The 12,988-nt window shown below is 38.9% G+C and overlaps 1 protein-coding gene across 1 annotated transcript in view; it reads right to left on the reverse strand.

The window, feature by feature from the left end:
* thsd7ba (thrombospondin, type I, domain containing 7Ba) overlaps positions 1–12,988 on the reverse strand; it is a 121,906-nt gene that overhangs the window by 72,581 nt on the left and 36,337 nt on the right. Inside the window, exons 3-5 of the mRNA XM_070838201.1 lie at positions 12,439–12,687; positions 11,357–11,526; positions 5,695–5,853 (exon numbers count right to left, since the gene is read on the reverse strand). Of these exons, the coding sequence (XP_070694302.1) occupies positions 5,695–5,853; positions 11,357–11,526; positions 12,439–12,687 (578 nt within the window). The remainder of the gene's footprint in view (positions 1–5,694; positions 5,854–11,356; positions 11,527–12,438; positions 12,688–12,988) is intronic.

The following is a 12,988-nucleotide window of genomic DNA, read 5'->3' on the forward strand; positions in this document are numbered from 1 at the left end:
TAGCACAGATATAAAGCAAAGATAAGAATTAGAGGAAAATGCAAATGAGTTGAGAGAGACTGAGAGTCAGCCGAAGTATTTATAATTAAAAAAAAAGCTCTCAAATTAAAAATTAAGAAAAAAAAGATTTCACCTGTTTCACCTGATTTTTGTTTGTACAATTTGAATCCCGCGTTAAATATTCAAAAGAAACACGTAAAACATAAAATACAACTTGAATGCTCTTCTTTCTTTTTACAAAGAAAAGATGAGCATCATGGGATTAAACGAAAAAATAAAAATCTCTATCTGGGTGCGATTCCCCAGTGAGAACAGAAAGAAATGTTAAGCCTCTCATTTACCCATTCACCCACCAATGGCAGTAGGCTACTGTGCAAGATGCTGACCAACCATTGGGAGCAATTTGAGGTTCAGTGTGAAGCCCAGGCACATTTCACCACATGGGCAGGAGGAGCCCGGGATCGACCCTTTTGATCAGCGGATGACCTGCTCTACCTCCTGAGCCGCAGCCACCTCTGTGGTGGTGTTAAAGGAAGTGTGAATGATTGGGGTCAAGTTACAGTAGGCTTTCACAATGACACCTGTTCCTCCAATTACTGAATTTCACTGTCTTTTCGCTGCGGCTGCTATTCCTGTTGCTAAATTGGGGGCTGCGAGTGAGACATACTGTCTCCACACCAGCACCCACTGAATATCTCAGTTGCACTGGAGTAAAATGAAATGTCCCTTATAACACCTCATTTTAGCTCGATTCAATCTAGAATTTATGTTAGCCCAAGCATGTGAATAATCAATGCATAGTATTAGTGCCAATGCGTAGTACTAGTCTAAATCAAGACCAACATTGTGCTGTTTCAAAGTGTTAAATCATATCACTATTTCTTTACATGATTTATAAAAAATGAATGAACATTTTAAAAAAGGTGAAATCATTCTAAAATTCATCAGAAAAATACTGTGTAACCCTTTCAAATGGTGCAAATGTTGAAATGAAGCGCAAACATTGTAATCCCAGTTATTACTGGATCTCACTTGCTTGACACAAAATTTTCATTTCAGTGTTAATCACATTTTATAATCAGTTAAAATTCACAATCAGTTCTTGCGTAACGTGCACAAACAGCACAAAGTGAAACATAGTTTTAGCACTTTGATGATATGAACATACACTCGTCCACTACAGTATGGATGTGAAATACATACTGAATGACCAACAGTAGTAGCTGCAGTAAGAATAGGACATACACATTCATAGATTTTCCTACGATGTAATAGAGTTATGATATGAATAAAATCAAGCCCCAAGGATGAGCTGCTGATCTAATCTGATGGTCAAGTGTGAACTAAAAAGTCTTTTGCTCAAATTTTAAGTTAAAAAAAAAAGATTAAATAGTAAGCTTTGTGCTGCAAGAGTAAAAGCAGTGATTGAAAAGATCAGAGCCCGAGGAATTAAGTAGTAAAGATCTGCAGTTTGAAGTAATACGGAAACATAAAATCAGCTCTTCCATGTGTCAGTGTGGTACCCTGGTGTAGCATCATCTCTCAACCTAGCAATTTTTTCAAGGTTTTCTTTTAAAGTGACATGCAACGTGGGAGAAAAAAAACAAGATATTTCAGGGAATAAGGAGATAATTCGAGTACAAACCTTCACTGCAATTGCAATTGTTTATGAGTAAATGAGCCCAGCAGCAGTTTATCAAATTCTAAGTCTCATCTATATGAGTTGACACTGTGCTGTATTAGACACATGCTGCACATGTCTAGAAAGCAATAGATTGAAAGAAGTGTTGACCGGTTGCGAGAAGTCACGTTAGAAGTGCAATAATACTTTCTTAAAACAATGTGTGAGGAAATATTCTTTGAAAACAGCTTGATCATATCAGTGAAAGAAAAACATCATTGACATAAAAAGGCCTCCTGGAGTTATTAAAAATTATTCTGGGAGACGTTTGGTAGTTCTTAAAACATTAAACATTCTTTTGACTAGATTACTACTGTAAACATCTAAAAAAAAAAAATCTTGCATGCCTCCCTAATACGTTTTTAATTGGCTGATTCAGTCGTACCACTCAAGCAGGAGGGGGAAGCAGGTGAAAATGTGTGAAAAATATTATTTTGTTGTGTCGCTGGACGTGAACAGAATCCTTGTAAGGTGACTTCATAAGCAGCGTATAATTTCCTACAGTATTATTTACACTAAATAGTATTTATTGCCTGAACTATCACTAAGGAGAGCCAGCAGTGACTTAACTGAGGACCAGCGAACAGTCTTTCTCTATCTGTGTCTCTCCAATTAAAAAATGCCACAGCATTTCTTCTGAGGCAGTTGGCAATAATAAATCAGGTGCAGCAGCTATTTGTATAAATGTCTATTACCTCAGTGTGGGCCTTTGTTAAATATCCAACAACAGTTTGACACAATCATTATCATTAAGCCAATTACCTAATTGATTTCCTTATCAGGCCATATTTTGATTTATATTCATCACTCTAAACTAAAAGCTGACTCAAAGCATGAGAAGGTTCTCATTGAGTGAACACCTCATGATCATTATAATTCACAATCTCTATCAACAACCGAGCTCCCCCAATACCTTGATGACACAGACAAATGTTCTTGTCAATGAAAAATGCTAGGATAAAAATACTTCTTTCTAGGCTCCACCACCTCTCCAGGTAAAAGTCCATGACTCTTGAGCAGTAGCAGCTTTCCTTTATGAGCCATACTCTTTTTTTTACCACAGCTATGATACTCAACAGAAAGGTCCCAGTTTCTTTTCGTCCTCAGGTGGACCTGTCTGAAACCAGGATGCCCTCTCTAAAAATTACATCTGTCTACTGGTGTTCAGGCACCAGTTCAGGAGTCTTATCCACCGTGCTACCCGGGTGTGCTCTCGAGGAGCAAAGAGACTGTGGATCGATTGCAGTATTGCCCAGAGCACTTAGTGCTACTCACATCCAAACCACAAAAAACAATTTTGTGTGGGCATGCCCCCATGGATATTAATAATTGAAAGGTTTCTTGGTCATACCAGGTTTATTTCAGGAAAACAAGGGCCATCCAGTGATTTTCAGACTGTTGTTCAGAAATACCAGCTCCGGCTCAGGGACTTCTGGTGGAGGCATTACTAAAATTCTATCCAGATCTAACCTCCCGTGCTCAATTCATTTCCTCACATAGCTGCAAAATGTGATAGGCCAAGATAACATGAAAAATGTGAAAAGCACATAAAGCTACTGCGAGGCAATTTAAATTTGTAATTTTCCAGTGAGCAAAGCTGGGAGAGCGAAGCCATAAGATTCTAGGCTGCTTGGCTCTTCCACCTGAACACTGAAATCCCACGGGCCTTTCAGTTAGAGACGGATCATAGTTTATTCTGATGTTGTGTTCAATAGGAGCAAGAAATTCTCTGTAGCTCAAGGACCACGGGCGAACAGCTTGGATAATAACAATGCCGACCATTCAATAACTGTTCATTGCTTCGCAGGCAAGAGAGCTCACTGCAAGTGATTTTCTATTGGTTTCATACTCTATCTGCTGTGAGCTGAGGATCGTCATGAATGCCATCAAAAGACCGTATACCACATGAGAGTCTTGTGCAAAACAGCATGTGCTGCTCTCCACTCCCTGAAATATATTAATGACACTGTCTGTGTGAGGAGCTGGCTCATCCCATAGAGATCCACTGTTGGAGAGTGTGGGCACTGACCTGAACAATCCGCACTTCAGTCACTCCCCGGGGGGCTTTCATGCACATTTACTCATGGCAGGGACGAGGTCATGCTGCCCTTTTAGCACAGCACTAACACACTAACAGCTCTGAAACACACACACTACACCACGCACACAATACGTATCCTCTCTAAAGCAGTCAGATATGCCACGCATTCACCTGTGAAAAAAGACAAGAACATTCAGACAGCGCGAGCACGCTGAATACTTGAGCGCATCTTCTCGCACACACACATACAGGCGCACACACACACACACACATGCTCACACTACACATAAGCATACACACACTGGCAGGAAGCATCTTGTCTGCTGATACTCCTTCCATCCTCCTGGGGACTGGGAGCTGAACTACAGGTGTGCTCACATTCTGTCTTTCACCTGCTGTGGTATATACGTGTACTGCCTCCTTTCAGAGCACACTTCGCCTCAGCCAGACGCTTATCAACAGGCAATTTATGCTTCAAACACATACTGCCTCTCTCTCCTGCACTGACAACATCGCTCTCTTGCACTGTCATTCTCTCTCTTAGCCTCCGTCAGACACAATGCAATAGCTCTCTCTTTTTCACTTTCAGCGTTGCCTAAGCATGAGACAATCTGCTGTTTAGACATTCAAAACATGGTGCGATGCTAAACTGAGAACATTAAATATTAAGAGAGGTTAGTGCAAAGCCTATTGTTGACCATATTGAAGGCACTCAGCTCTTAGGCAACAATTGCAATGCCCAGCTGATCATTAACACACTGCATGGCTATCTGCAAAAGAACGCAACAGTTAATTGATTTTGACTGAGCTGCTCATGATTTCACCACTGGTCCATCTGTGCAATCATCAGTTTCAATTTTAAATCATATCAGCTTGTTAGCTAACTATGTGTAGTATCTTTTCGGATGGTTATTATCTAACCTTCTGTTTGTCCATCTGTCAAACAATATTCTAAGAGAACAATTATCTGCTTCCGAAGAGAGTAGGAAGGATGATATATCTTGAAATTTAAAACTGACATTTAAGACTGACATGATCTATTTTTTGTAGGGTTGGTACATCTTGTTACAGCAGCTCTGATGTTATCCAGTTTGCACATGCACTAGCTGGTGATGATAACTAGTGTTAGCAGTTGCTTTGTAGATTTTTCTCCTCTAGATGGTGTTTTAGGCAGATTACTTCTTTGAGAGACAAGAGATGGGGGTTTACCATGTCATACTAAGGCAGGATTAGCATGACTCATTTCACACACTGAGAAGTGAACTATGAACAATGAACATTGCCTTCTTTCACAATGAATTTCACCATTTGACAGCTAAAGATTACACACATCCTTTTCAGCTCTGAGAAAAAAAACGGATAGGTTGGGCCAATAAAAAAAAAACAGGCTTAGTTAAGTGTAGAGAATTTATTTGCTAATGTAAACTATATAAATCACAACTATAAACTACTTTCGAAGAACATGGGCGCAGTTGACTGGGGATTTGCACAACAAATCCCCGTTTAACAAGCTATAACTTTTTTCACAGATGTCACTTTAACAAACCACCAGTGCTGGTAAAGTGTTTTTGCTGCTTGAAGTGCATGGAAGATGTATTTTAAGACACTATGCTCTTTTAGCTGTGTTTCCATCGCAGGAACTTTCCCCAGGGACCAGGAGCCTTTAGAGGAACTCAGCGCAGACCATACAAACCCTTACTAAATTATTCATTTTACAGTGTTGCTGTACTTTTACTGTCCTCTTACACTTAAGACACAATTATGAGTACATTTTTGCAATATTATTATTATTGTTATTATTTTTTCAACTTCATAATGACAACAGACATTGTTGCTGGGATATTCTGTACATTTTGGCATAATGTCTACTGTCTACAATGGCATGACACTGTTGACAAATTTACATGTGGTTTTGCAAATGTTTCAAAAGCCAAAGATTGTTCACTCTCATATCCAATTAACTCCATTATACCTTTCTTCCCCTGTGGTTCTTTGCAGTTGTCGTGTAGGCAGGCACCCCAGGGTGACCACTGGGAGAGCAGGCAGTAGTGCTGGCAAGGGATGGAGCAGTGCTGGACGGCCAAGGGGGGCTCTTCACCAGCACACAGCCTGGCATTCACAGGCCTGGACACTGAACAAACAAAAGGAACAGAGGCAAGGATAACCCGGGCTTAAGTCAAGCTCAGACACATACAGGCGGTGGTGGGGTGTTCTGTGTGAGTGTGTATGTGTGTATGTCTGCGATCGCTCTCAATTAATATATTTGAAATTCGAATGCAAACAGAAATCTGTGGTAGATGGTGTCAAGAGAATGAGGAAGATGAAGAAGCATCACTGTAATTTAGCTCTGATTGGAAAGAGCTGTGATGTATTTACCGGTGAAGGCTAGCTTCAAATATTGCACACTGTGGTGAGAAGCAGGGATTTAGCAAAGCTTATTGTGCAGTAAAAAATAAAGTAGAAAATAGACAGAACAGAAAGAAAATTGCTCCTCTCATCTCATGGCTCAGGAGAATATTAAATAGAGGGCAGCAGCCATCTAAGGGAGTAAACAGGAGCTGAACAGGGAGATATTAAGGCAAGACACGGTATAACCAATTCAATGCTAAGCATGGCTGGTATCATTTGTAGATCAGAAAGCTCAGCCACCTGTAATGGGCTCTGACATTAGTTTCACACAGAATGAGAGGGACACTTTTTGCCTGTCCACAACATGGGGATTTATTCAATCTAATATTCCATTTTGATGCACCTCTGCACATCATTGAGTGGCAAATTTCCATTTAAATGAGACCCTAAAGAGAAATTTGCTAAATGTCCATTGTGCATTCAGTCTTCTTAACAGTAATTTACATTCACAGTATGGTGCGCAATACACATCTTTATGCTTTGTTCCCTAAATTGTGATTTCTTGTATTTGCTGCTTTACAGGAGTAGACACTCAACAGGAGCAAATTGTTCCCCACATTACCAGACCAAGTAGCTCTCCATATGGCAGGCACACCTGTTTACATTAGCTAAAATTGTGCAGGTCACGTCCAGACAAACATTACATTTGACATATTGATCTTTGTCCCTCACATTCATCAGTTCAAAGAGCTTCCCACATTGATATTCTATATTCAGCTAACATATTCACTATCCAAATACACCTCTGGTGTTCTAGCATTTCTCTGTACACATTTGTTGATTTGAAGGGGCATCCCACAGCAACTGCCAAAACCCCTCAGCTATGAAATGAAGCCACCTAGGATTCATCAAGTAGGCACTATAAGAAATTAATTAATTAATATGTTTGTATTAAATAAATGGTTATGTTTATTACGCAGTGAAGAATGTGATTTGCAAAAGAGCATCTTGTAGTTGAAAGTCATTAAAAACTACACATTTTGCTTGATTAAAAAGATAAATTAAGAACTTGGTATGCATGTGCTCCTATTTTTTTCTTAGAATGATTGATTTTTTAAGCCTAAAACTTTCATTTTGTTTAATTAAAATTTTGTAAATGAGTATCACTTTTTAGCACAGCCATTTAGAGTTCGAAAACACTCAAACACTGGTTGCCTTGGTGATTGTGACACTTACCAAATTTTGCATTCTTTTTCATCTCTATTCACATTAATATATTAACCAAAATTATACCATGGTCTGGGTCCATTAAAATGTGATATAGGGCACCTACTACGTAGTAACCACAGCAACAGCGACCCAGTCAAAGCCTTTGTTTACAGTTTATTGCAACACATTAACGAGCTAATTTATTTCCAACAGAGTGAGTGTGGTCCTTCAGGCCCTCATCCTGTGAACACCGCAGGATGGCGACTGTAACACACAAGCTGCAGGAGGAACGCAGCTCCTCTGACCTCACTGAGATGTTGGATCACAGAGGCCATCATTTCACATCCTATTGGCTATATAACTGGCTACTTCAGCTAACAGGTCAGATGGGCTGTCATTCGTTCTTGAAAATCTTGCTATTGATTTGGGACATGACAGGATATCTAGCTACTCTTGTCACTGAGTATACTGTCAAATTATATTTTTGGTAGCTTAATGTGAGTTTTCTGGCTCATGGCTGAGCCAAAGGTTTCTATGAGCTGGGCAGACATTGCATATTGTGCCTGTCGCCTATTGCAGAACCTTATGAACCAAGAACCTTATGTTACGGTAATTATTGTTCCAGGTATTCAGATCCTCCAATGTTACCAAGGAAACTGAACTATGGCTGTAGATTTTGACTGCAAAAAGCAAAACATTTAAATTATTATAGATTTTTCTTTCTATGGCAAGTGACCAATGGTGGAAACTGTGGATATTGCCATTTACGTATTGATAATCAGTAATCTGTTTTCAGCCTGCAATTGTAGTGCATTGATTCCTGATAATGTACACCTTGTCAGGAATTATCCCTCACAAAATTTACTTTGGCTTTATATAAAGCCTGGTTAACCTGTGGAGGTTCTGACACATTTGCATTGGCTTCACTTTTTAGACCTGGAAGCAATGTCCACTCCTTATACACTGTCCAAGAGTAATACCTGCAATTGTGATTCAATCTAGCTCTTATGACAGCTTTTAGGTTTTCTCTTAAGCAGCAGATGACTGTATAATTTATAATAGTAATGTAATAGTTCTCTCGTCGTTTTGAATAACTTCCTTCTTTTCTCCCTTGAATTCTCTATATTGAATTGACACTTAATTCCACCTCTCTACATTTTATTACAGCTTGTAAAATCTGCACAATGCTAACTTATTGTATAACAACATAGCCACAATTCACAGAGGGAGGGATGATCCAGTTCTGCTCAATGTTCAAAGCAAAGAATGAATCCCCTTTGATTCTATAGCCGATGCGTCATATTTGATCTAATGTGAACTCAATCAAACTATTTAGCTTTTTTTCTGAAAATTTACTCCTACAATCCATTCCAGACACAATAACACAGGTGCTTGTACAACATAATGCAATCTTAGGTATTACTGTGTCCACCCCCACATTAAAGTGATTTAGTCAGTTAGATTTCTTGCACTATTATCAATAAGAGAGGGAAGTAGGATTGAAAACATTGCAGAAATACTCTTTTAAACTTTGGCTGAAGTGATCCCTATTTGTATTCATTTTGAGATTATTCGTGTGTGACCAGAGTGGCGGACCAACTGCTGTATCTTGTGGACTTTTCGTGACATTTTCACAATGTCTGAACTGGGAATCTTGTGAATTCTTATGTCAAGCTGGTTGCTGGTGATTTCAAAAGCCCACTGGGCAGCTGTTGGCCTTCTTTCTCCTGATGATGCCCATAAACAGTGGGGGCATTAGGTAGACAAAGCTGCCAAATAGAGATTTGTCTGTTACCTAAAAAAGGAAATTTGAGTCCTGATATGGTAAAATTACTGTTATATTAAAGGTTAAATGTTATTTCTCTGTAATTTATAATAATCAGATATAATTAAGTTTGGTGTCACCACTGGTTTTGTGACCTTAACACAGGAAATATACCTCTTGAACAGCCATTTTACATTTTATGAACAACATTTTACATTCTAGTTTAATTTGGACTAAAGAGAAAATATATAATGTGTTAATTGGTGAGCTTCAGAAGGGCTCGGGCCTTTAGACAGAGTCAGGCTAGCCATTTCCCCCTTTTTGCAGACTTTGTGCTGAGGTAAGCTAAACTGTTGTACATACAGACATACATGACAATGGTAACAATGGGGTCATTCATTCAATATCTTCTTAAAGTTTTTCTTGAGTTTATCTAGAAAGGTCCTATGAAAATTCTACATCGGATTCATGACGTGCTCTTAAAGCACAAAATTGTTCACACCTGTGTTCTTATAATGATGAATCCCACTGTCCTTGTGAGTTAAAGGCTTGTGCCAGTTGTTCCTAATTAGCATAAGTGAATGCCTTGCCTCTCGCCATGGCCTTGCATGAGATTGCAAGGCCATGTGCACACACAGAAATCACACAGAGAAATTGAAAAGAAAAGCTGAGAGACCAAACGCAAATTTTAATAAGGTAGAGCAGTGGACTCAAAACATAAGAAAAACTTCATTAGGTCCGACGTGGAGGTCCTGCTGCAGGAGCTGAACAGCAAACGAGCTGTCATACTTAGTAGTGTCAGTGTGGTGGATATAAAATAACCAAAAACACCTGCATGAGATGTTATTACCAGGGGTTAAAGAGGGTTGAAACGATCTGCCCAGTTGTCGACATGCTTGCAAAGCTAATCATCAACAGCCACAATCGTTTCGTTTCACTGATTTGTGGAACAATTTGGCAACATTTCATGTGCATAGTTTAGACTTCTACTTACAGTAAAATAGAAAAAGTTCTGACAGATTCTTTTATTTCAAAAGATTTGACTGGATAAACTTGAAATCTGTTCTACAGCCAATTCCTCTGATGTGTAGAAAAGTACAGAATGTCAATTACCATTAGATACTGACCGATCCTGTCTCCCTGGCAGGATAATTAACAATTATTAATAATTAGTGAACTTATCTCTGCTGTGCTGCCATGCGTAAAAGTGCCCATTCTGAATTTGGACATGCGGATTGTTCCTAATGCTCTGTGATGAACGAGGGTATTTGATAATTAATATGAATAAAGGGACCCGGCACCTTAAATGTTAAATCCAGGGGTTTTCATGGCTCAGCCCAGTTGTGTGCTTCTTTGTCTGGTTGTTAGGGCACATTCTACACCAAGATGGAAAAAATCTCAGAAAAAATCCTTTTCTTGTTTAGTGATTACTGTATCCAGAGAAGGGCCCACCACTGATGAAGTAAGAAAATGGTTTGATCTAAAATCTGAGTCCAAGAAATATTGCCAGATGCAGACAAGAGATGCTGACTGATGGAGCAGGACAGGCTCGTTTAACATTATCTGCACATTGGGGACATTGTTGGGGAGATAGCAGTGTTGTTTGTGCCATCATAATTTACGTAAATTGAAGTTTAAAGTTTAGAGTTTATATTTCAAAAGCCCTCAATGCTTTCTAAGTAATAAAATTAGTATTCAAAATATTACAAATGACAAAGATATTACCTTAAGTTAAATTCTATAATGTTAGTACTCAAATGTGTTTAAGTTTGCTCCGGAGTCTGGAATTTGTTCTTACCTTAGAGGCTTTACTTCTTTGGTTGTATGGTGTAAGTCAAGGTTTCTTCATTAAAATTGCTGTCAAACTATTTTGGTGTTGCTTGGTGATTTGTTGGCTTTGTTGACATGAAATAAGTGCAAATATTTTATACGAAACTGAGGTAAATAATCTTACTAGAGCCACAATAAAAAGTTTAGAAAGTCCTTGAAATGAAAAAACATTACACTGTTAAAGTAAAATGAGTTATTTTATATGCAAAGTAGTGGGACCCTGTTGTTTAAAGGCTTAACTACAGTGCATAGTAAGATAGTAATCTTACTGTCTATTTGATCTTTGAACATGCCTTAGCCTTTCTCCTGTATAGCCAACATAATGCTCTAATGCTAAATTTCTCTGGAGTCATTTATGCTCACAGCTTACATCAAAACACAAAACTGAGTTTACATGGGATTTATTTATGGTGTATCTCTTGAGTCATCATGTGCTTCCAGCAAGCTCTGGGTCAACTGTGAGGAAGGCAGTTTTTCTTACCCTCCTTCCTGTGATGCGGTGCTGAGTCATCAGGGACTTGATCACAGTAGGTCTTCCTGGTCTGGATGCCCCCTCCACACAGAATACTGATGTTAGCCAGCCGCCGGTGCTGCTGGCTCAGTAAAGGCAGTATGCGACATTCTCCCCAGTCAGTGGTCCTCCACACATATCTGAAAGTGCACATAGAGATACACAAACACATTTGCAATGCGAATGAGCAAACAGTAGTTAAATGGAGCCATTGCTGGAGTCACTGTTTGATATTTTTTAGGAAGTATACGGGAGTATCATATTTGTGTATTTTGAGAAACAAACCTGCAACTCATGCAGAAACAATTGATAAATTCATGTGTTTTCAAAAGAGTCATGTGTCACTATATATACAGCAGAGCCAATTGTTTTAGAAGAGTCACACAAAGCAAAAGACAAATTAACGAAATCATTCTCCGACAAGAGCTTCTTTCACAGTATGTCAGGAGGCATGATTATTTTGATTTCAAAACTTCAAAACAAATGTTTGGTTTCAACCATGAAAAATGCAGTGGTGCAGAAAGCAATAATATTGTAGGAGTTTACCAGAACAACAGCCTGTAGTAATCTATCAAAGCTTAATTTCCGTAATGAGTTTTCCCTAATCATGTAAATCCTCTGCTCTCAGGCATTCCATGTAGATTTAGCAAATAAAACAAAATCTACCAGCAGGGAAAATAATTCTCTATTGACTATTTTGTTTACTGCATGTAATATTTAACGAAAAAATCTAAAACACAAACCCTCCGAAAACAATAAGGTTTTGTCAAACACTGTTAGTCATCCACATCATGTCCATGATGGGTCAGGAACTCCCAACAGTACATGAGGTTATTGTACGTGTCACAAGATAATTAAGGTAATGGCAAAAATATGCACAAAGTAATTTAATAGTGGAGTCATGAATATTTGCAGCCTGTGTGCTTTCTCTCATAATTATTCAGGTGAAAAAGCTCAGAAAAACAAAATTAATAAACATTATTTGGTTTTACACTTTGACATGAAGATTGTGAGCTCAAAATGAGATGACAACCCTCACTGTTAAGAACTACCTGGGGCAGTTTGAAAGTAAATCTCCTATGATGTTGCATGCTTCTTTTTCCTCAAGGGCAGGACATCTTTTCCCCCCTCCCATAGGGATCTGTGTCATGATCCGTGAGCGGAGACGGTAACCAGGAGACAAGTCGGTGGACCGGCAGGTCTTAGAGCAGGGACTCCACGATGACCAATCAGATGTCTGACAGTCTTTGGGCATCACACATGCCTGGAAGGTCAGGGGGGAGTTGTCCTTGGTACAGAGACTGCAGATTGAGAGGAAAAAAGAAAATAAATAAGAACATGCTACAATTATGACATGTTAAAGATAAATTAAATCGTAACAGAACATCTTTGTGACCCTTTCACTGCTAAATTATAGAGTTTCTGCAAGTAGATACAGAGTGGGAGAGAACATGACAGAGGAATGACAGATGGTGTGGTTGAGACTGAAACAGATTGGTGGACAGTTAAAAATGAATTTTAAGAAACACCATCTGCTTAGAGAACCTAATAGTGGATATCTTGATATCCTGATGAACTATGACCTTTGCAGCTTCCACTTCT

The sequence above is a fragment of the Pempheris klunzingeri genome, chromosome 10, assembly GCF_042242105.1.
Source record: "Pempheris klunzingeri isolate RE-2024b chromosome 10, fPemKlu1.hap1, whole genome shotgun sequence".
Lineage (NCBI taxonomy): Eukaryota > Metazoa > Chordata > Actinopteri > Acropomatiformes > Pempheridae > Pempheris > Pempheris klunzingeri.